At 39.4% G+C, this 24,959-nt stretch overlaps 1 protein-coding gene and 1 pseudogene across 2 annotated transcripts; both read left to right on the forward strand.

Annotated features, from left to right (window-relative positions):
* Nucleotides 1–3,946: 3,946 nt before the first annotated feature.
* LOC105013870 lies at nt 3,947–5,343 on the forward strand (annotated as a pseudogene).
* Nucleotides 5,344–15,179: 9,836 nt separating this feature from the next.
* her3 (hairy-related 3) lies at nt 15,180–19,114 on the forward strand. Of its 2 annotated transcripts, none has more exons than XM_020051623.2 (4): nt 15,180–15,242; nt 18,148–18,243; nt 18,331–18,412; nt 18,583–19,114. In XM_020051623.2, exons 1-4 carry the CDS (start codon nt 15,225–15,227, stop codon nt 19,098–19,100), a joined length of 714 nt encoding a protein of 237 aa, XP_019907182.1. In that variant the 5' UTR covers nt 15,180–15,224; the 3' UTR covers nt 19,101–19,114. The 2 variants fall into 2 exon arrangements, with proteins under 2 accessions (XP_019907182.1, XP_019907181.1); XM_020051622.2 differs by lacking the exon at nt 15,180–15,242 and adding an exon at nt 17,960–18,043.
* The last annotated feature ends 5,845 nt before the right edge of the window (nt 19,115–24,959 follow it).

The following is a 24,959-nucleotide window of genomic DNA, read 5'->3' on the forward strand; positions in this document are numbered from 1 at the left end:
GTGCCTTTACCACATTGTTCTTCCTTTATGCCAGTACCAGCAATTCTTCAGGGCTCACTTCTCATTGCACTTTTAATTATGGATAATCTGTCCAGGGTTGCACATTTTTCCAGCCTGACTGGAACACCTGACTGATATAGTGGTTCATCAGTGGTTCAATCATTGCATTTAAAACATCCCTATGTAAAGTGGGGTACTTTCATCAGTAGACTCCCTGAGCATTTGGTGTGGGAATAGGCTCTCTTGACTACATTTGAAGGCAAGGATGATGCATCTCCTGACCTTTTTGGAATTGCTCTGGTCTTTTCATCATGCCCTACCTGAGTCATATTGCTCAGCCTCTGACTTTAAACTAGGTGGTGCATACATACTGGGAGGCCTTTTTAGCATTCATCATGCCAACGCACCTGTTCATTCTGGTTGCCCAGAGACTGTGGATTATCTGTGAGTACTTAACCCCAACATTAACATAGCCTTAAGGAACTGCCTAGTTCTGGAGAGACACTGGGTGTGTAAGTATTTTTTTCCAGCCCACCATTAACACTACAAATGTCCTAAAGACCAAGTTGATAACTAGTTGGCTTATGTCCTTTAAAGGTTTTTTTTTTTTTTTTTTACAGGAATTGTCAGAAAGCAAGTACAAATAGCATGGTAACTTTTTTTTTAAGACAGCTAATATGGCTGTGAGGTCAGCAAATGACTATACTAACAAGTGATTTTTTTCTTGATATTCACCAAAAAGAGAAGTTGAAGATATTAGGGACAATGAAAATGTAATATATGCCTATCTAAAAGTTAAATTGTATATTTAAATGTAAGGTACTAATCAAAAGTTTGGACACCTACTAATTCAAGTTTAGTATTAATTTGTTTTTACTATTTTCCTTTTGTGCATTTTTTTTTTTTTGTACTATTTTTTTAATTTGTGCATTTGAGCCAATCAGTTGTGACAATGTAGCGTTGTTATATAGACGACCATCATTATGTTTACACAGGGTTCCATTGGGGTTTAGGAACTTTCTAAAATGTTAACCTGCTGGCCAGTGGAAGTACAGGATCTCAGCTCCTGCTGATTCCCACTGAATTTAACCAGGCTGTACTTCAGTAGTCCATATTATGTCAAGAACCGTTTGAGTAAGCAGGAAAAATGACCGTCCATGATTAAGAGATGTAGCGCAGTCAGTCCGAATATTTTAATGAACTTAGAATTTCAAGAAGTTTCTTCAAGTGCAGTCGCAAAAGCCATCAAGTAATAAAAAAAAGCCTGGCTCTCATGAGGACCTCCACAGGAAAGGGAAATTCAGTTCCCTTTACTGCAGACAATAAGTTAGTTACCAGCCTCAGAAATCTGCAATTATCTGCTCCTCAGTTGGCTGCTCCTTCAAGACTGTTGGAAAAGCATGAAGTTGGTTGAAAGAATGCCAATAGTGTCCAAAACTACCATTAATGCAAAATATACATAGATTTTGAATAATCTAAAATATGTGTATTTTCATTTGTGCAACACTTTTCTGATTACTACATGATTCCCTATGTGTTCATAGTTTGGTGTCTTCACACTTTTTTTTTTAAATGTGGAAAATAGTACAAATAAAGGAATGCTCTTGAATTGGTAGATGTTTCCCAGCTATTGAGTGGTACTGTATCTTGGTCTAGTGGCCATTTCTGCTTACATACATTTTTGAATGAGGGCCCTGCAGTGTTGCAATCATAAAACTCTCTCCAGTATTTCTTCTTTATCGAGAGTAAGATTGTGTCCTCTGGATATCAAATTACGTTTTGGTTCTTTTCACTCTGCTCACTCAACCAGGAATGTATACTGGAGTCCTTATGCGATGGAATGAATACTCTTCAAACTGCTACCTTGATTTGACTCAGAGTTAAAGCAAATGTATAACCGAAGGCCCCTAGAATCCGATTCTGATATTGGTGTTTTGGAACATTTTTGACCATACCTGGAGATATGTTCATATTGCATAAGGCTTTTATGTGCTGCATGGTTGGTTCTGCCTATGGGAATAACTGAAATGCCCACCATTTTTTCCCAATGTGGTGTACCATAAATAAAAATTATGAATACAATTAACCAATTTCCAATTTCTTACCACAGATTGTGTTTTACCTATTCAGCTTTCGGGAGCCTATTTTGACTACAACAATTGTTGTGACAATTTCATTTAATTAACAAATACGTAATATGTAAATAAAATGTTCTATTTTCACTAGCAACTCTCGTTGCACAAAACTGGTTGAATCTCAAATCGCAAACTTGCATACTATATAGTAAGCCAGATTAGTATTCGAGAAAATTACCATATCTCAACCCATATTACGCTGAATAGTATGCCAAAGGTTACCGGGTGGGCTACTGTTTCTGGTGGTCCGTGCATGCTTTTTGGGGTAATATAGAACACATCCCCTTGCGCTGAGGAAAAGAGTAGAGGTTTGCACGATTCTCTCGTCTTTTCACCGGACGAAAAAGTTGTCGTCACCTATGTTGATAGGCTAGTTATTGTATCACTGTCATTCACGAATGAAAAACTAACATTAAATTAAATAGTTTGGTCAGTGTAAATCTCGTCTTCAGTCTCGCTAGCAATTGCTCAATTCTTATGACTATTCCTATAAGATACTAGTAGACCTGCTGGCTAATAAGCTATTAAAATGGCCAGTGGCATAAGCCATACAGTTCATAGATGCTATTTGTGGTGGAAGTAAATAAGAAACATTAGTCCGTTATACACAATGCTTTAATGCTGTCTAGCTAAATATTCTAACTTGGCGTTATGTTAATGCGTTACAAACTCCTCTAATGTGGAGACAGTTTTATGACGAGGTAGTATACCCCAAACGGTTCCAATACTGGCATACTAGCTCACCGTCTACTAAACAGTACATACTTCATCAACATTCAAGTGCGTACTTGTAAGAAGTATGTAGTAGTGATGGCCTTTCGAGGCTTCATTACCGTTCTTCTGGCAGCAGGATATTATGCTAGCAGTGCTTGCTCAGATTTTATTTTCCAAAATAAACGCCATCATTGAAATATATACGGTTATATAGTTAACAATCTAGTCTGTACATTTCATGTTTAATGTCCGTTCCAGTGTTATTCATGTAGGTTCTTTTTCACAGACTAGATTAACTATATTGCCTTATAATTTGAATTATGGCTTTTATTGTGATAAAGAAAATCTGAGTGCGCCCAGTATAATATTCTGCTGCTAAAATAACGCTGAATGAAGCCTCGAATGTATGTAGTATGCGATTTGAGATTCACAGTAACGCTCAGCACTAGCCAGACCCTTCCTCTGTATATGTATGTTGTTCTGAATAATAATAAAAAAAAATAACATCCCAAAAAAAAAAAAAAAAAGCACTAGCCAGACCCCTGACCCGGAAGAACAATTTCTGACAATGTTGTTTACCTAGTAATACTTGACACTCTGTCAAACAAGTGCTGTTGTTGATAATATTTGAATTTCATTGGTCCCTGGTGGAGATTTCTAGTTTCTTCAGTATATACATCTTCAGTATATATATTTATATACTGTTTCATGGAGCCGAAAGGACTTCCTATGTCACCTTTCATTCCACCCTAAAACACATTGACCTGGACATCATAAGACCTATGTAGGCCAAGTTATATTTTTGGAAAACTGTCCCATCTTACCTCAGAAGGTGATGTAGTACGAATTGCACTGTAAAAAGAAACCTAACCTATCTCCGATGCAAATATGATAACAAGAAGACTATAATTAATCATAAAAACCCTCTAATGATGACCAATTTTCTTTATAGCCTAATTAAACTAAATATCAATAAACGCTCTGGGGATCAGCTACAGCACGTGAAATTGGTGAACTAAATGCAGTGTGTGAAGTAATAATAACTTACATTGTTAATGCCAAAAATGGCATTCTCTTTCCACAGAGAATCTTTAACCATGGTTAGTTATCGGATGTTTCAGGTGATGAGGTTTGCTGTACAAGAGATCAATAACTCTAGCCTCATCCTGCCCAACGTATCGCTTGGTTATGAGGTATTCGACTACTGCTCTTACATATTAAACTTTCCGGGAGTCTTGAAAATGATTTCCAGAAATGAATCAATTCAAGTACTGAGGAGCTTCAATGATTATGCGTCCAAAGTCATATGAGCGGCCCAGTTGGAAGCACGGAATCCATGACTGTTGCTCCTTTATAGGCTATGCAATTGATTTAATTCCCATGGTAAATATTTTGTACATTCATTGGGGTTTGGCCCTAGCAGGGATTTGTTCCAGCCGTTTCTAATCTTTATTTCAACCCAAAGGGAAGAGAGTGGGTTGCTTTATTTACACCCGCACATCAGGTGCTTGGTTATGTGTAGTCTGTTAATGCAGAGCTGGAAATACTACACTAATAGCTCCATTCAATTAGGGTTGGGTTGGTTACCTCCCAGCTCCTTTGAGATCTATGTCTAAAATCTAATTCTATTTCATCACAGGTACATTTTGCATCCAGCAGTCCTGTTTTAAGCGAGAAGAAGAAATATCCTACATTCATGCGAACGACACCAAGTAATAAAAACATTATACATCTGATCATTCTGATTATACAGCACTTTCACTGGAATTTGGTTCCATTCATCGGCAGCAGCGATGAGTACAGTCAAAATGCGAGCTGAAAAACACTAATATATGTTTGGCTTATATAGTAGACCTCAGTCAACATTCTAATCACTCGGAAATAATTCAAACCATAGAGGATCGTAACATAAATGTCATAATACTTTACACTGTGCAGATGATTGCTGTTCCATTCATCAAATCAGCAATCAAGTACAACGTACACAAAGTGTGGATCGCAAGCGAGACATGGTCATTGAGCAAGGAACTCCCCACATTGAACGCGAACAAGTCATTTGGCACTGTCATTGGGATAACCGAGACCGTCGTGCCATTACCTGGGTTTAACGAGTTTGTTAATGTAACAAACGCAAAGGAATGAAAGGCAGAACACCTGTGAGAATGCAGCAAACGGACAAACGGGCAATCAAGGTGACGTCCGTACTAACGCAACCATAGAAGACGTCGTCAGTGTAAACCCATCATATTCTTTCGCCATTTACTATGCTGTTTACACTATAGCCCAAGCATTACATAATGTTACTGTGTGACACCAAAGGATGCGGTGAAAATGTAACTGTGTATCAATTTATGGTAAGAATTTAAAGCTTTAATGCATCCAGTTCACCTTTTCATTTAAAACGTATTGATCAAACCTCTTTATCCTGTTCCCATCTTGTAAACTTTCACTGACATGTTTACGTTCGTCTTTAAAGGTAGACATTGCAACATGACATCGTACACTTCTAGACAATTTTCCGCTTAAAAAAGCATCAACAATGGGAACATATTCAATATATCAAAGCAGCCATTCTGTCAATGTTCACTACAGGTAGTCTTGTTAGTCTACATACTAACCTATCACAGGCTTGACATTTTGCTGCATTAAAATATAATTTACAAAAAGTAATTCTTTCCCCATTCATCACATTTACAAGGTAAATGGCATTGCCCCTCAGATATAAACTCGTGCCCCCCCCCCCGTTTTGTTTCCTCATATACACAGCAGATGGTATATGAATTAGACCTTGGTCCGGTTATCACAGTCACAAGTCAGGATTGTCTTTACATGCATATATACCGCTTCTAAATTTTTCATCAAATACAGATGTCAGTACCCAGGCAGAACAAATTATATAATTGATGAGCAGCAATATTCAAGACAAGACTTATCCAGTTAAAACCTGCTCAGAAACTTCAAGCTGACTCGGAGCAGTTGATGCTGAGATGTGTCACCTGAAGCACATCCAATGCCATTCTGGTTTTTATTGTGCTGCTCGTTTGACCAGAAAGTCTAGACCGGAATCCTTGAATGCCAGAAAGGAATGAACTCTTTGGGCTTCTACCTTTATTGAGCTCACAAGCTCCCAAGCCACCACAAGGATTTGCTAGAGCTTGACGGAGCAAGACATCTGCTCATCAATTGCACTGCCCTCTGCAGGAGCCCAGGACTAATGAATGAGCAACTTTTTCAAGCTAATTTTACATTCAGCAACCAGTAACACCTCTTCAAAAACTTTGACTTTACAATTTCTTAAATTGTCTTGCCAAAAAATATGAATTTATAGATTAAAATATAATATTATAGACCAATGCAAGTTTTTATAAGTTTTTCCCTGAAATTGTATCATTTCATATTTCCAGACAGGTATTTCAGTTACTCTATAATATAAAATAGTGATGTCTTCATCAAAATCAAACAGAATATGCAGCTAACATAAAATAGTCTCCCATTTATGAGATTTTACTTATTTTCCCAATATAATGTTTACATACATTGTAAATTGGGAAATGTTCAATAATTTTCTTCCACTTGTACAGTGTGTCCCCCCGGAAGAGCTGGAGGAAGTGTCTGGGGAGAGGAAAGTCTGGGCATCCCTGCTTAGACTGCTGCACCCGCGACCCGGCCCCGGATAAGCGGTAGATGATGACATGACATGACACTTGTACAGTAGGTTGTTAAGATCTGTAGAGAGACCAAAACTACTTTCTTATTTAGTCAAAGACAAAATGTAAACCTCCTGTACCATTTTAAAGCAGAAAAAATATGGAAACTGCAGGGGGTGTAGACTTATATTAGCCACATTATGCCTATTCGCCCACTTTTGGGAAATGCAATTTGTGACAGTTTTTGTTACCTATGATGTACAAACGTAGGTCTTCAAATGTTTTCCTCAAACTTTCATGATGTTTTATTTGCTTTTAGCATTGGCCAAGGAGTGTTTACATTTATGCATGACGCTAATGTCATGTAACTACATTATTTTCTGACTTTAGATTCTACAAGAATTAAAGAGGTCAAATTCCACACTCTTAGACCGACGTATTACATTTGACAAAAATGGAGACCCGACATCCTGTTCTTGTTCTATTGTTTTCTGGAACCAAAGTGGCAAGCCCCAGAATGTAGGATGCTATGAAAATGACCCAACAGTGGAAATTCACTTCTCTATCAATGATACTCTAATTTGCTGGCATACTAACCAAGTAAGTAATTTCCCTGGTACACTTGTATAAGTCATTAATGAAAATGTCATCCATGTACTGTAAGATGAAGGTCATTTCAATCTAACAAATAATCTTTCTCAAGGTGCCCTTTGGAAGGTGTTCTGAAGAATGTTTGAATGGATTTTCAAGGAAAAAATAGGGATTTCATAAATGTTGTTTCCAGTGTGAAATCCGCCCTAGTATGACCTATGTTAATTACACGAGTAAGAGCTCTAGATATCAAGGTAGAATTTGGCTGCTTATGGACAAATATGGACATTCATAATGATTAATACTTCTCACCTGGTCCCAAAGTTGCAGCAATGATGAACATATGCATGTCCAGCTGAAATGTGTATTGTCTTCTTGTCAAACAAATTCATACAATTGCAGCAACTGTAGTGTGACAGAGTGGTCGAATCCTGGAAGCACCAGTTGCACACAGCGGTCAGTGGAGTACATACCCTTCGCAGACCCTTTTGCCATTACACTCATGTTCTCTACCATCATCCTGCTAGCACTGACACTAGCAATTGTTATTCTCTTTGCTCTCAACTATGACAAGCCGGTTGTTAAGTCAGCCGGTGGGCCAATGAGTTTCCTTTTTCTGGGCTGCTTGAGTTCCAGTAGTGTCAGTGTTTTTCTTTTTCTTTGGTAAACCAACAGGTGTAAAGTGTGTTCTGAGGTATTTTCCCTTCATGCTGTTCTATACTGTCTGCTTAGCTTGTTTCGCTGTGCGGTCCTTTCAGATTGTTTGCATTTTCAAAATCGCTGCCAGGTTCCCTGACATCCACAGGTGGTGGGTGAAGGTGAACGGACAGTGGTTGGTCATTGCCATTGTTTTTGTGTTTCACCTGTTTTTGCTTACAGCGGTGTTCATTTTCCGCTCGCCCACACCAGTCAATGACTTTACATCATATAAAAATCAGATAATACTAAAATGTGCCATGAGAAATGTACAGGCCATGTTCTTGTCATTCACTCTAATCATGGCAAGCCTATGCTTCATTGTCTCATACATGGGGAAAGACCTGCCTAAGAACTACAACGAGGCCAAAGCAATCACATTGTACCTGCTTTTCCTTATACTTACGTGGATTGCTTTCTGCGCGGCGCACATACTATACCATGGAAAATACATTGATTTACTCAATGCTATGTCAGTCATATCTAGTGAATATAGCATCCTATTTAAAAATAAATATTATATAGGTCTACCTATTGCATAATTTATAAATGGAAATATGTAATCAGTCATAGTCCTACACTGTAAACCCGAATAAGTTAGCAGAACTCAATATATTTAAGGGAATTGATTGCCTTAAAATATTTAAGTTTATTTACTCAAACGCCATTTGTTTTGTGGAACTTCCATATTTTGAGTTACTTTTACATGTACCTTTTGATTACAAGTCAGTTGAATGGCCAAATAAGTGAACTGAAATATTTTCAGTTACTGAAACTTAAAATGGTTATTCTTCTCACTTAATAAAATTAAGTCAATATAGCTTAACAATTTTAAATACAATAACTGAGTATTTAATGTTAAAAAACTCAATGTGTATGTGTCCATCATATTTCCTGTTGTCTTGCTGTCTTACTGCACAATCTTCATCAGAATTACCCTCATTTTCTATATAGACCTACATTTACTCATGCAATTTTTTTGTTTACCCATATTGGACCAGGTAAGTTGACTAAATGAACATTCTTATTTACAGCAACATCTTGAGAGCAAAAACCCCTTAATGATGAAAAAATTTTGTGTTCTGTGACGTTGCCCGGCATGGCGCAGCCAGGGCCCCACCCTGGAGCCAGGCCCGGGGTTGGGGCTCGTTCGCGAGCGCCTGGTGGCCGGGCCTTTCCCCATGGGGCCCTACCGGGCCCAGCCCGAACGAGCGACATGGGGCCGCCCTCCCGTGGGCTCACCACACACAGGAGGGACCATAAGGGGCCGGTGCAGAGAGGATCGGGTGGCAGTCGAAGGCGGGGGCCTAGACAACCCGATCCCTGGACACGGAAACTAGCTCTAGGGACGTGGAACGTCACCTCGCTGGCGGGGAAGGAGCCTGAGATCGTGCGTGAGGTTGAGAGGTTCCGACTAGAGGCAGTCGGGATCACCTCTACGCACGGCTTGGGCTCTGGAACCACACTCCTTGACCACTCTGGAGTTGCCCATGGTGAGAGGCGGCGGGCTGGTGTGGGTTTGCTTTTAGCTCCCCAGCTCTGCCGCCATGTGTTGGAGTTTACCCCGGTGAACGAGAGGGTCGTTTCCCTGCGCCTACGGGTCGGGGATAGTTCTCTCACTCTTGTTTGTGCCTACGGGCCGAACGGCAGTGCAGAGTACCCAACCTTCTTGGAGTCTCTGGGAGGGGTGCTGGAAAGTGCTCCAACTGGGGACTCTATCGTTCTACTGGGGGACTTCAACGCCCACGTGGGCAAGAGTAAGAGAAATCTTTAACTCCCACCTCCGGCAGAGCTTCAACTGGATCCCGAGGGAGGCTGGAGATATTGAGTCCAAGTGGACCATGTTCTCCACCGCCATTGTCGAAGTGGCCGCTCGGAGCTGTGGCCGTAAGGTCTCCAGTGCCTGTTGAGGCGGCAATCCCCGAACCCGGTGGTGGACACCGGAAGTAAGGGATGCCGTCAAGCTGAAGAAGGAGTCCTATCAGGCCTGGTTGGCTTGTGGGACTCCTGAGGCAGCTGACGGGTACCGACAGGTCAAGTGGACTCGGGCCTGGGAGTAGTTCGGTGAGGCCTCAAAGAGGCCTCGAAGAGATTCTTGCAAACCATCCGGCGCCTCAGGAGAGGGAAACAGTGCCCTACCAACGCTGTTTACAGTAGAGGTGGGCAGCTGTTGACCTCAACTGGGGATGTCGTCGGGCGGTGGAAGGAGTACTTCGAGGATCTCCTCAATCCCACCGTCACGTCTTCCATTGAGGAAGCAGAGGATGAGGGCTCAGAGGTGGACTTGTCCATCACCCGGGCTGAAGTCACAGAGGTGGTTAAGAAACTCCTCAGTGGCAAGGCACCGGGGGTGGATGAGATCCGCCCTGAGTACCTCAAGTCTCTGGATGTTGTGGGGTTGTCTTGGCTGACACGCCTGTGCAAAATCGTGTGGCAGTCGGGGACAGTGCCTCTGGGATGGCAGACCGGGGTGGTGGTCCCTCTTTTTAAGAAGGGGGACCGGAGGGTGTGTTCCAACTATAGGGGGATCACACTTCTCAGGCTCTCCGGGAAAGTCTATGCCAGGGTTCTGGAGAGGAGAATACGGCCGATAGTAGAACCTCGGATTCAGGAGGAACAGTGTGGTTTTTGTCCAGGCCGTGGAACACTGGACCAACTCTATACCCTCTACAGGGTGATGGAGGGTTCATGGGAGTTTGCCCAACCAATCCACATGTGTTTTGTGGATTTGGAGAAGGCATCCATCTGTTTTGGATGCCTCCGGAACGCCTTCCTGGGAAGGTGTTCCGGTCCCGTCCCACCAGGAGGAGACCCCGGGGAAGACCTAGGACACGCTGGAGGGACTATGTCTCCCGGCTGGCCTGGGAACGCCTCGGTGTCCCCCCGGAAGAGCTGGAGGAAGTGTCTGGGGAGAGGGAAGTCTGGGCATCCCTGCTTAGACTGCTGCCCCTGCGACCCGGCCCCGGATAAGCGGAAGATGATGGATGGATGAATCTTGAGAGCATTTTTTGAGGGACAGAACACATTTTCTCCATTTCTGGTTTTTGATCAGATTTTATAACCGCTGGCCTACCTGCTGCTGTCTTGGAAATATTTCCCTTTTTATTCTGCCAAAAAGCTGAAGCAACTCAGGAGCTTGTGAATTCAAAAGTAGATTTTATTGAAGGTCATAAAGCTGAGCTGGTCTGCGGAAAAACAGTCTTCCCAGCCTCACACCACATATCAAGACCTCTGCATAATATTGTCCTGTATGTGAGAGGGGTGAGAAAAAAGTTGTTACTCCACCTAAAAGCATGTCTGGAGTTTGCCAGGAAGTATAAGCGTGACCCAGCTGCAGCCAAAACTCAATGCAGTATGTCTGTAAAAAAACTTACAGACATACAAAAAACATTGCCCATGCTACAAAGCACACCATACCTAGACTGATGATTGGTGGTGGCACCATAATGCTGTGGGAATGCTTCTCAGAAGAAGGGACTGGGCTTATTGTTACAATTGAAGGAAAAATAGATGTAGCAAAATACAGGGAAATATTCTGTTTTATTCAGATGAAATGCTATACTGAAAGTTGGGAGGAAATTCAGACAGCAAGATAAAGATCCCAAGCACAAGGCGAAAGCAACATTAGAGTATCTCAATAACAAAACTGAATCTGATCGCAATCCCATTAAGAATTTGTGACGCTATTTGTAAATTGCAATCTCAAAGTTGGTACATAAGTGACCTACCATCTAATGACATAAACCTGTTATTTCAGCAAAGAGTGGCTTTACCAAATAGTATTGTGTTGCATTTAATGGTTATACAAGCAACATATTTCAGTTTTTGTCCATGTTTTTAAATGAATATCAAACAGGGCGAAGTATCAGTGTATCATTATACTTAAGTTATAAAATTGATTGGTGGTTTGAAAACTTTTGCAAGCCCGTGTATTTAGGATATCTTTTAATTTTCTCATGTTTATAAGGTCAACTGTCCCTGTGACTAACAATTGGAAACTTAAAGGACCTATGTCGGGGCATGTGACCATTTCAGACGATAAATTGTTGTTCGTTTCTTCCATTTGATTCTCTGGTCAGAAGAAGAGGGGATGGACCGTGAAAGTAGGAACGAATTGGTAAATAGTGCCACTAAGCTTGGCATATGGGGCACTTGTCCAGCTGAATGCTGACACCAACAAATTGACGATTTCATACCAATTTTAGGGTAGATGTGTGATACAAGCCACACACGTTGATAAAGTTATTCCATTTCGGAATTTCATACTTTGGTTTCAACAGTAGGTTAATTATATTAATTTAAAGACTACCATAGTTAAAAACAGAACTTATCAATATCTATGATTTGGTTCCTGGCTATTTGAAAGAATTTGTATTTTTTATATCTAGTAGGAAGAGTTTATTCTAACGTGTACTTGCATGTCTTACTAAATGCAACACCAACCAGATTATTTGCTGAGAGTATTTATTCCCGTCTGGCAAAATATGGAGCGAGGATAATCGGAGGAACGCCTCCTGTCTTCTCAGTTGTACACTCTGATTTTCCACTTTTGCCATATAAAAGACCAGCCCTGGGAAAATCTGTTGCAGAAAACAGGTCACAAGAACGTCTTTCTTTAGTGATTCACCGAACAGATGCAAAGCCAAAATATAGCTTAGTCTATTTAATTATCCCATATAGACCTGCATGTTTGGACTTTTGTTTTTTAGTAGACTGAAAGCTGTCGTGCGCACGTAAGCTAATACGTAGACGGAGGTTTCTGAATTGATATGTTTTGTGCCAAAACTTCCGCTATCATTTGTCTTATGACTAGTAATAAAAAATAGCAACATGAAAAGAAAGAAGCCTATGTCTTGTTGATTGAGTTGAGAACTGCAAATCGATTGGAGCCCAATTTGGATTGATCATTAACAACGTGCACAGGCAACAAAACCCTTTGAATTTAAGATTGACTAGGCCTAAGACCTTTACATACTGTTGTTTATTGTTAGTGATCCTCTTATTCTCTCTTTCTTTTTGAAAAATTAGATGTATTCAGAGCAAGCCAGGTAGGCCTATATCGTGTTTTGATTATTAATAGCATTCATACATTGATAGACAAACTGCGTAATTACGCACGTTTATTAAATGTTATAATCCCATGTTCAAGCAAATGTAAGGAATACCTAATTTAACGTTGAACTAAATGAATAATGTGATCATGGCCACTGATATCAATGGGTCTATTCTTTTTCTCAAAATAAAGGAAATAGTTTACCACTTGTTTTTTTCCGATGCCCACCAGGGAGCCATATGTTTAGGACTAGCCCAAAAGTTTCGATTTCTAATCCACTCATACGCTCAACGCTGTTGTTTTACGCACGAGCAGAGGTAGTATGGCCTACTAAGAAGTACAGCACTTCATTCGTATTCAAATACGTTTGAAGTGGTTGCAAAGTAAATGGCAGATGTTTAGCAATTCAAGGCGCTTCAATACCCATGAGCCATAGTGTTTAACAATGACGACTCTCTTTTGTTAGACGTTTGGGTCTTTCAGTCGAGCGCTCGACAAAGGGTTCATCCTCCGCAAGTTATAAAGTTACTTTCCACTAGTTCATTTCAGCTCTTGAGAAAACCCTAAGCGATGTTAATGTGCACCTCTCTTCTATTCACTTCTTAACCCCGGTGCACATAGCCAAACACAAGCTATTGTGCGGCTTAACCAAAGTAAAGACCCTTAAATAACCTGGAGACCAGTCTATAGAAATTCATGATATTTTATGTTTGATCAGAGGTTCACCAACATGCCTGTCGCGTGGCATTTATTTATCTCCCTTTCGTAAATTCGCAGGATTTAGATTATTCGATATAAACAGTGCACCTGCGTGAACACCTGGGTGATTTCGTTTATACCCCCCAAGTATAGGTTCACAATAAACGTTTTCCATGTTTCAGTTAGCGTCAGGTCTCTGAATAGTTAAGAGGCGGTTCCTCGATTTGCTTCGCTCTCAGTGACCTGTTGCAGTTTTCATGTGTGAAATTGCCTTCACATTTTAAAATAAATCTATACCAACCAGACAGGGACACATCCAGGGAACCATGAAACAAACCCTTCATCAAGTAACGTGCAAAAGAGTTGAAGATTTTTCGTTTGCAGGGTAGCCTGTTTTGTTTCTACATTAATATGATTCAAATGATTAATGCATTACAAAATTGGAATATACGTATTACACGTCACATTATGCACGTCTAATTTGCCTAAAGACATCTCCATTCGATTTACCTCAACTTTGCTGCGTAATGTATAGCCATTATTTTGCTAATTAGGGTTGAGTTTTCCTATGGAGAAAAAGTTTATTGAAGGTAATTATATAATTGCTTCACTAATTGTTGTTAACAAGTCCTCAAATACTCCAATTAATACAGCACTCTTTGTCGGGTCCCCCTGTCAGGCATACATGACAATAGACTGTTGTGGTTAATGAGTTACCGGAGAGACAAAATTATAAGTGGTGGGAAAGCCTGAGGGACTTTCATGAACATAAGCTACACTTGTTATTAAATAGTACGCTCTTGACACATTAATTAAATGTAGCCTAAAGTAAATGTACTGGTAGTTTGTTCCGCGGAATCTTGTATTTTATTTTCCAGGTATTTTCATGTGCTATCTAAGCATTAAAGTTATTCCTTTTTGAAACACAAAATGACAGTTAAACTGGCAATTTATTTCCTTGTTTCTTTCCCATAGTATTTTAAATAAACTTCATATTACGTTTTTGCCTACATCAAATGTTAAGACCTTTGTTTATTACATGCTACACCTTTATTTAAACAATAAATACAGAATCATGTGTTTCGTTTATTTGTCATTGATACCAACTTAAGGAAAAGAGACACATGCTAAACTTAATCCAGTTTGTGCTATTATTTATATTATTATTATGTATAGCCTTCACAATGTTTTAACTTGCTTATAATATTTTAACGTGACAGTAATCACTAACACGTGATGAATACAACGCATAATTGGCGTGAAATCCTTCAAAAAAATAAATAAAAGTAGCCTACACGGTTAACATGTTAACTTGCCATACTGAAATTGGTTGTACATTGTGCGTGTTTACAAAGAATCTGAAAACTACAGAATTAAGAAAAAAAGAAAAACAGCCTTTATACACCAAAGCAGAACTGTTATATTATATAGGCCTGTTGATTTGTTTGCATTGGATAATCACCTGAAAACATAGACCCTAAAGTGTGACGCAATATCTCCGTATCTCGTATGCAAGTGCGCACACAGTGCCATGGAAACTATCTGTTTTCTTTTGTGATTATCTCTATTTGCATAGTTTTACTGGATTTACTGGACTCCTCAACCAAAATATAATATTAGATAAAGTTAACCGGGTTGAAAAACATCCTAAATTAACGTATCCCGTTTAGAAACGTTTTGCAATATTCAATGCACCTGTGTAAAAAGGTAATTACCACTTACACTCAACACCTGGATGCACAACTTGTTGCTGCTGTGGCTGCAAACGAATGTTTCCTGGTTGAATAGGCTCTCACATTGCTGGGGAGGAATGTTAGTCCCTTAACTGTTATTTTCAGGTCCTGCGAGTCCGAGAACATCTCAATTGGGTTTAGGTCTAGATGTTGACACGGCCATTTCAAAACGTTATATTTGATGTAGACCTGCTGTGCGTTTTGGATCTTGCTGCATGACCCAGCTGCGCTCAGCTTCAACACACGGACGGATGGCCTGACGTTCTTCTTTAGAATTGTCTGATGAAAAGCAAAATGTATAGTTCAGTCAGTGATGCAAGTCTCCTAGGCAGCAAAGAATCCCCAAATCATAAGACTTGTACAATACCACCACCATGCTAGACCGTTGGTCTGACGTTCTTCTTATGGAAGTCAGCGTCTGGTTTTTTGTCCTGTAATTCCACCAGTGCCATGCAGGTGCGTTTTGAAATACCTTTTGAAGTTATTAGAATCATGAATAGTTTAATTAACAAGATAATATTCGTCATGACTGAAAGTAAAACGAATTCAACAATCTCATCCATGTGTCACAAATAAAAAGCCTATATTCATGGCTCATGCGTGGCACAATAAAAAAACATTGGCCTGAGAATCAATATGAGCGTTAACTCAAAATATTGAAATTGATGCACCTCCTATCTGGACACAGTGATTCTCCAAATATGCGTTTTTGTTATTGTGTTATTTTTTTGTTGACATGCAATTATTGTTGTGTGTGTGTGTGGGGGGGGGGGGGGCAGTGAAGGACATATTCTCTGACAGGTCGAAGTCCTCCTTAACCCTCTGCCTTGCTCCAGTTTCTATAAAACACCCTTTCAAAGTCTTATGGGACAATGTGGTTTGGGGTTTGAAAGTGAGGGAAATCTTTGATACAGTCCACTCTCAGTGGACACAAATGCCACAGAAGAAAAGATCAATGGCCTGTCAGTAGACTTATATACAGCCTTCTTTTCAGGGGCGCCTTTCCCCTGAACTGAATGCACTGAGATGTTAATGCACAAACCTTCTCCTTTTCCCCATCATTTGTTCCCGGGCACCCAATTGTCATGTGAACACATCCATTGTGTCTGGAATCAAACTTGAGAGGACTTGAACAACTTTGAAAGTAGTCTATATAATCTCCATTCAGCCTGTCGCGTGTCCTCGTATAAAGGTCCCATTTCACTTGAGATGTTTTTAATTTGAAGGTTATCTGGTACACCACCATTTAGGCATGATAGGCATCCAGTCTAAACTTTTACAATAATCCCATTGCCACTGGATTTAAGAGACCAAGAATACAAAACGTTCAGATAATGAACATGTGGATTTCTGTATATTTATATTGTATTTTGTTCTACTTCGCTGTCCCTATATATGTCAATGTCTGTGATGCGCAAAGGAGGGCAGAAGCACTTATTCAGCTGGAATAACTTTCCAATTTCCCAAGGGTGGTGCCTTTTGAGGGTTCAGTGTGGAGAATCAGGAGGCAAGGGCCTCAAGACAGGGGCGGCCCACCGATTCTCCTCGGTGCCTGGTGTGAAGATAAAAGTGTCAATGCATTATTTCTTTAGAAAACAAAAACATGGGGAAAACAAATTCACAATTGTACATTGTCTTCTTTATAATCAGATAGTTAATGTAGTTAAAATTGGTCTAGATATTCTTCATGGTTGCAAGACAATTTGACGTGGGGCCAAGTTAGGTTTTGGAACAGGTGTCTCGGATTCGTGTATCACCAGAAAATCGAAATGTTGTGGAGACATGGACAGAATTTCCACGGTGCTGCCTTCGAACTCATTGGCGTGAAACTCAGATATAAAAGAATCAATTACAACCGCTGGTAAACCGAGCAAAACACAATTAACATCAACACATGTGGTAATTTTCTACGCCTTTCTGTAAAATCTCACCTCACACGTTGTACGTTTTTAGTAAAATGTAAGGCTAATGTAAACGTAGGCCATACGTTTACATTAAGCCCATGGAAATTCGGTCAATTTAACAGAACACTGTCTGTTAAATTGAAAATAGCTCTAATAGTAATGCTGCATTTAATGGTCTCTTGGTTAACCTATAACATTTGATAGGTCAGGTTAATCATACAAAAGCAGTAATTCAGTCTAAGGCTAACTTAGCACGCGTTTGCTAATGTTTTGGTGGGCTATAAGTCTACAACAACGTTTTTGGACAGAAACGTTTTGGCTAATTAGATGAACGTTTAGTACATACATATACACAGTAGGCTATGCATTAAAGTATAGTACATCAACCTTGTTATAATATTATAGTTTTGAACCTAGTGAAATTCGTTATTTCAACAGCGAGTATACAGTTTCAAGACACCAATATTTGGGAATATATTCATATAGGTATATCCTATGTGTATGTCAATATAGAGATCCGAAATGTGCCACTTTAAGAGCTAATGCGCTTCAATTGATTATTCAGTTGGAGCTCTTAGTTGATGGGGGGAAGGGTTATATATCAGTAGCCTATCTTCCGTAGGGCTGGTCATCTTTGCGCGCGCGACCAAAAAGCCCTTGTTACATTTAGGCGCGGTATTGGCAGTGCGAGGCACTTATTGCATTCAGATGTTAAGTAGGGGACGCTATAAATGGACTCAGGAAGCAAAATTCCTTCAGTCGTGCAGCAGGCAGTATCTCTGTAACATCTGTAGGCAAACTACAAATCACCGTCAGAATGGTGTCAACATCCGATTGTGTAGTTAAGACAAAACCCCTTACTAGGAAGAAGGTGTGTTGCATGTGTTATTGGCATGTAATAACAGCCTTTAAAAAACAAATAGGCTATTGTAAAGTGCCTGGATTGTTTGTTAATGCTTTTTGCTTTTTTGTTAGGTATCCAAACCACTGATGGAGAAGAAAAGAAGAGCGCGCATAAATAAATGTTTGGACCAGTTAAAATCTCTTCTGGAGAATTATTACACCAATAATGTAAGATATCTTACGAATGTATAGAGATCGACACTTGCAAACAAATCGTGCTTTTTGCCTAATGGTTCTATTTATTCTCCGTTTCAGATTCGAAAACGCAAGCTCGAGAAAGCGGACATATTGGAACTGACCGTAAAACATCTGAGAAATCTGCAGAAGATGCAAAGTGGTAAGTTATCCAACTTCACTATTTTTCTAAGCATATTGTAAGCTGTATATATTGATATATTGCTATATCAGTAATAGCAATATTTCTACGAAAATAATTTGTTCTAATGTGAAGTGAATTCTCGATCGCATAGTGCCATCCTTACTCAAAATTACCCTCTTATTTCTCAGGATCTTCCGTGAACTTCGAGTTTGCTGATTACCAAGCTGGCTACAGGAGCTGTCTAGCAGGCGTGAACCAGTATTTGGCCGAGAACTCGAGTAATAACGGTAGTCGTTCGAGAATGCTGGCACACCTTTCAAGCAGCCTGCCCTGTGCGGGAGGACAGGCTCAGAACTTCATCACCGCAAAAAGCAACACAGAAGTAAAACCTGTACAGCCCGAAATGGCTGTGTGCGGCCGGATGCAAAGACTTCTTCCTCATACAGTTGGGCACGAAACGAGCAAGGCAGCTCCCACTGTGCCCTTTGCTGGTTGCCCCAGGGCACTCAAACCAAACACCTCTAGCGTGTCCGATTCTATACTGATTAAATTCTCCACAGAAACCAGTCTAGTCACCGCATCATCTGCATGCACAAATTCAATTAATTTAAGTAGCAGTCACGGACCATGCTACAGAAATAAGTGCCTCTCTCACGTACAGTGCGGTCATAAAGTTACCATACACAATGTTTGGCGACCTTGGTAGCATGTTGAATATTGTTCTTGTTAACTGTTTTGTTGTATAGTATTTGCACGGGGTAGATTTTTTTTCTCCAACTTTTGTAAATAATGTTTTATTTTTTCAATAAAATTTGGCTAAATAGCCTGCTTAAAGAAACCAACGTATTTCGTCTTCCTATTTTCTGGCTGAGTGGAAGGGATAATTAATCGGAAAATAAAAATCCGCTTGCTAAATCTAGAAACGGATGGTTCTGGAGGGTACTTTGGTGGTTCCTAAAATTTTAACTGTGAGGGAACTCCTATAAGTTCTTTAACTCCTAAATAGTTTGTCAAAAGAGTAGTGCCAAAAAATCAAAAGACTGATCATCGAAGATATTAATATTAAGAATTTTAACAATGTGTTCAGACTAGATTTTGTTTATACATTTGCGTTGTTTACCAACGTTGGACTAAGGAAATTATGTTTTGATTTCTGATGGGGACTAAATTAAACTCATGAAGAATGTATAGGTTATATTGTTTTGAAATCAATGGAAATATAATTACTGCAGTAGGTATAAGCAGGCATAAAATTGATGTAGATAATAAGGACCCCCAGCTTTAAAGTAATAAGCAAGTAAAATACAAAAGAAAATGCAGTAGTAATAATGCTTATGTTCTTCAGAACTTATCTTGCAAGCTAAATAGTCCTGTCAACTGCCTCAGGCCCATGCTATGACGTGCCATTCACCCCATTCTTCTCCAGTTATACGCATAACTACCGAAACAGCGGCGCGCAAATTAGGTTCTTGTAGAACAGCACTACAATTTTCTGCTACTAATTATTTGCATGCATACTGCTCTCAGACCCCCCCCCCCCCCATGTTATTAAAAGACTATGTTGCGTATGGTTTCATTCTCTATTGTCGTTTAGGATTTATTGCTGACCAGTAGCTAGTTTTAAGTTAATATTGGCTTTTTTTTTTAAAATATATCTTTTTTTAATTAAAATAATTGGTCCACTTTGTCAGGCATTTATATACCGAAGATAATAGACTATGGAGAAGCATTGATATAAACTGCTTAAACTGACCCATAAAAGCAAGCCGAAATAAAAGTTACTGTAGTGAATTGCATTTCCGTTACTTGTGGGTTGGAGGTCTGGCATCAGTATCATAAAATGGCTATCTTCTTATGTTGACCAAGGTTGCAAAGGATGGCACCTTGCAGCGAGGAGAATCGCTGAAACGCCCATCGCCCTTTCAGATGGTATGGATGTCCTGCTGCGTGCTTCTAACTTTGAAAAGGCATGGGGGTACCCCAGCGAAGAGGGTGCCTCTCAAGCGATGTGACACTAAAAGGAAAAAATACTATGCATGGTTAAAACAAATTTTGGTTGAAAATCTGAACCACGCGCCAGGTTTGTGTTGCAACGTGGCATGATAGCCTATATATAAAACGGTTGAATTCTTTAGTAACTTGTGCTAATAGAATATCTCCATATATGATTTACCAGTGTCTTACTAAAAGATTGTTTTTTGTTTCTATCTACAGCGACCCGAACCGTGTCGTTTTCGTACCTGCTCACTTGGGGCCAAAGCCAGGCATTAGCAGTGGCAGGAAAAAACAGTAACTCATTTTACACACTGTGTTGTTAATTATTTTTCTTTCTTCTTTTGATGAATACAATGGGTGGATGGAAAAAAATATCAGGGGGTTTGTTCTTCACAGTTTTTGTTTAAAGTTAAGTATGGGTGAAATTATGTTAGCTGTTGTGGTTGCAGCGTAATTCATATTTGTTTTAAAACACAGTAATTATCATCTACATACTATCCATATTCATATTACCTGTTGCTATACGACTGTTTTTCCTACTTTAGCAACCGGCTCGAATTAAGGTCCTACATCAGTAAAAGGTGTATTCACTATACTAGCAGTAGTCTAAACAATGCAAAAGGACATGGCAAAATGCTTATAGACATGTTATTAATTAAAATGTTCTGTTAACGTGTGCTATTCCTACCCAACATAATGCATTCATGTTTTGTTCGTCATAATAGTCTATATATTGCAGTACATGTTTGTTCATATACAGTTTAACACCCAGGCTTTAGACGATTGTTATCAGAGTTCCTAATTAAAGCAAGCTGCTATCAATATAGACACACTCAGTGCAGACATACGGACCCAGCAGTTCTACTGTCGCGCTTTTAGTGAAGCAAATACATGGAGCTTTATGAGATGAAGAACCTCCTTAAGCCCTTGGGTTTTTACGGAAGAAAGGGAACCCTACTTGATGTGCACCCTGAATGCCCGGGAACTTTTAAGAATTTATATTAACTCTTCTCAGCGTTGTTTAAATAAGCTAGTTTGGTTTGCAGCATAATAGTGGTTCATCAGAGCTGAAACTCAGATAAAAGAAAATAAAACATATTTGCATTAGACTGTGTCCAGTCAAGCGCTCATAAGAGGCAGACGTGCAAGCATGGCCTATATAGCAATGCAAAGCGACAGGGCCGGTGTTCGCCAAGCCGTTCAAACCCCAAGTGAGATAGAGAGAAAGATTTTTGGTTTCAGGTGGAGCATTTAGTCAAAGTCCAAGTCAAGTTGAGGTATGTGTAATTGTATTCATTCGATCTCGTCTATAAGTAATAGGACTACACCACAACGAGTATAATTTAAAATCATATAATGATGCCTATTACCAATATGCTTTTCCTGTAGGTCTGCTATCTAATTGAAGATAAAATTAATCAAATCTTAAACGGACAGGTCAGAAATGGGTTTAATACACAACAACCAAACCCCATTTCCCCCAACAAAATGTCTTACAATAAGGCGTATAATCGTTGCGATTGGGTTTAATAACCATGAGACCAGGTCGCAGCACATCTAGACCTCCAAAATACCATGGAATTCCCCTTAGCGAGATAAAGAGCCGTGTCGATGCTCACTGGCTGCGGGTAACTCGTTAACAAAGTGCGGGCATTCTCCCGAAAGAAAGAAACAATGGTGAGTGGACGTCATTGGACTTGCATGGTCAAACGTTTTTGAACACCTGCTGAAAAAGTAATGAGTGTGCAAATGTACGTGAGTTTCCAACTCTATACACAGGCACGGGCTGCATGCAGCTGCATTCTGTTGGACCTAATATGGCTGCATGCTTAAAACAGCAAAGTTAGGGGAAAATTTGCGGACGTACTTAACTTCCATGGGGCTGCTTAAACAAATCACAAAGTTCAGGTGTTAGAATTGTCATGAAAAGGCCTCAAAGGGGGGTCTGCGGGCCAGACGTGGATCTAGAGATCAGTAAATGGGGATTAATAAATAACAGTATAACGGGAATATTGGACTAACATTCTGAGGCTTGAAGGGCAAACAAATGACAAAAACAAATAATGTCGAAACATCTGCTTTATTTTTTTCTGGTTCTTACAGGATATCTCTAATTATCCAAAAAAAAGTGTGAACATCAAGTATTCAATAAACCGAGTTTGTGATTCAAACTCTAAAATGGTTGATGTGCACCTTCAAACAGTAATAGCCTACACCACTGGGAAAATATACATAAAAATTGTCAAAATACAAACGCAAAACACACAACGATTTTAAACGATTTAAAGTGTTTTTCCAATGCAACTTTGATTCTAAATAGATCTTTTTAAAAAAAAAAAACATCAGCTGGAAAAGAAAAACACCAAACATTGTTCATAAGTTTGACAGTCATGAAAGCATTTACATAGAAAGATATGTTACAAAACTTTATTCTGATAAATAAGTAGGCTAGACTAAACTCATCACAGAGAAAAACATAATGCAAAAAAATTTATGACAGCAAAAGAGAGTATTAAACAGTCAGATTTACTAACAAAGTTGTTCACTATATGATATTTATTTGATTATTCGACAAAAGGTGAGAGGTGGACAATTACATACAGTAGCCTTTAAACGAAATGAATAACCTGGACTTTGAAGCAAGATTTTTGCTATAGCATAAAGTTTTGCAAAACATTTCTTAGCAAATTATTATGATAATGACACAAGAATATACTTAATAAGGGCATTTAGCTAACAAGGGTACCAGTCTGTTTCTGCTACCATTCAATTGCTTTGACTGTCAACTACATAATCTTTGGCATTTTTTTAACCATGTGTGGACACTCTCCATACACATTTTCTTTCAAGGTTTTTAGTGACTGTTGAAATCATGGGGAGACAGATCAATCCTAGACTCCGGTGTGCGAGCCGGAAATGTGCAAATCAAGTGCATAGGCCTGGTTCAAAAAACACTTTAATTTCGACCAGTTAAATATGTTTGGCTAGCTTTTGCTGCAGCCTTCACCAATGAGTTAACATTCTAGCAAACACTTGCTGTATAATTTCTTTGCAAAGATCACAATAAAAGCATCTCTTATCGTAATAATTCAAACATTGTTAGCATATTAAAAACCCACAAAAAGTGTCTAATTAGAAGTAATAACGACACAAATCTATGGCAGAAGATGGTAATGGCGTGTCATCCTGTGTCCGGGGAGTTCCTTCGACCCTGAGTTTGTTGTGTAATGAAGAGGGATCTGATTCGGAGAACACAGGGCAGGATATTTGAACAGAGACGGACTGGTCCCAAGACTCCAATTATCACCACGCACGTTTTGTGCATTTTAATGCTTGTTAATTGCAGTCATAACTCTTGAGCAGTTATAAATCTGTATAATACATCACACTGAGGAATTTTTAGAATTGTGTGTGTGTGCATGTGTAGGTTCCTCGTAAAAAGGTAAAAATTATTTCACAACATAAGGCTACAAATGGGTTAATTGGGGAAAATATTGTGGTGTTCCACTGTCATCACTCCGTGTAATCATTTATTTGCAAACCTGAAGGAAACCTGTGTAAATACATTCATGTCAAACACCAAACTTGAAATATTAGTCCAGCCAAATTAACATATTTGGCAAATATTAGGTTTCATAATTAAAAACGTCTGTAAAAACAAGTTGAGGAAAACGTATTACCAATGGAGACACCTTTCATTATGTTTGACATCTTTTAAAAAATACATTTAGGAGGGTGAATTTCGCTACAGTTTGGTAAAAATATAAAATAAATAAGCCAAATATGTCAAAGCAAAAGGGAATTCACGTTTTGGAGGCAAGCACACCATCAGTGAAGCACATAATGTGTTAACATTGGATAAAATCCAACACGGCTGCCGTCCCGCACACATTTGAAGCAGAGACGCACTTGGTCCAATTAAGACATCACACGTGACTAGCAAGTTGCAGTTCATTATTATAGCGCCCCTCTTCGGCCAATCAAACTCGGATAGTGATGTCTGAGATAAACATAACAGGTGTTAAGGAAACACCTGAAATTAAATCCCCACATTTTACTTTTGACAAAATCAATAATAATTCAATATAAATAAACGGTCAAGCGGGGTTCTCATCGCATTGCTCAAAGTTCAAAATCCAGTAAATGTGGAGCTAGGTGTTTAGGTGAAGTGTCACCTTGTAAATATGCAAAAGCAGAACATGAAAACCAACCTTTGCCTACCCACCATTTTCAGTTAATTCAGTTAATGAGAGTGTTTGTGAATGGATAATCTACATGGCAAAAGACACCATAAGCCCATATGTCAAGACAGGACTAGTGGTGTCTGATATATTGAGTGACAAACATCGTATGATGTCTCCCACATTTTTACTACTCGACAGCGCCCTCATGGGGCTGATAGTGTCATTTTGTTCATGCCCAATCTCTATGGCAATATGCTTTAACAAGTTTCCTCAAAATCCGCTCAGTGGCTATACTGAGCATGCAGTATCCATACTAGTATACAAAGGGAATGAGTCAGATCAGTAGTCCTTCCATTTAATCTTGGAGGACAATAAACTAGATTCAC

Source organism: Esox lucius, chromosome 12 (genome assembly GCF_011004845.1).
Source record: "Esox lucius isolate fEsoLuc1 chromosome 12, fEsoLuc1.pri, whole genome shotgun sequence".
In the NCBI taxonomy this organism is placed as follows: domain Eukaryota; kingdom Metazoa; phylum Chordata; class Actinopteri; order Esociformes; family Esocidae; genus Esox; species Esox lucius.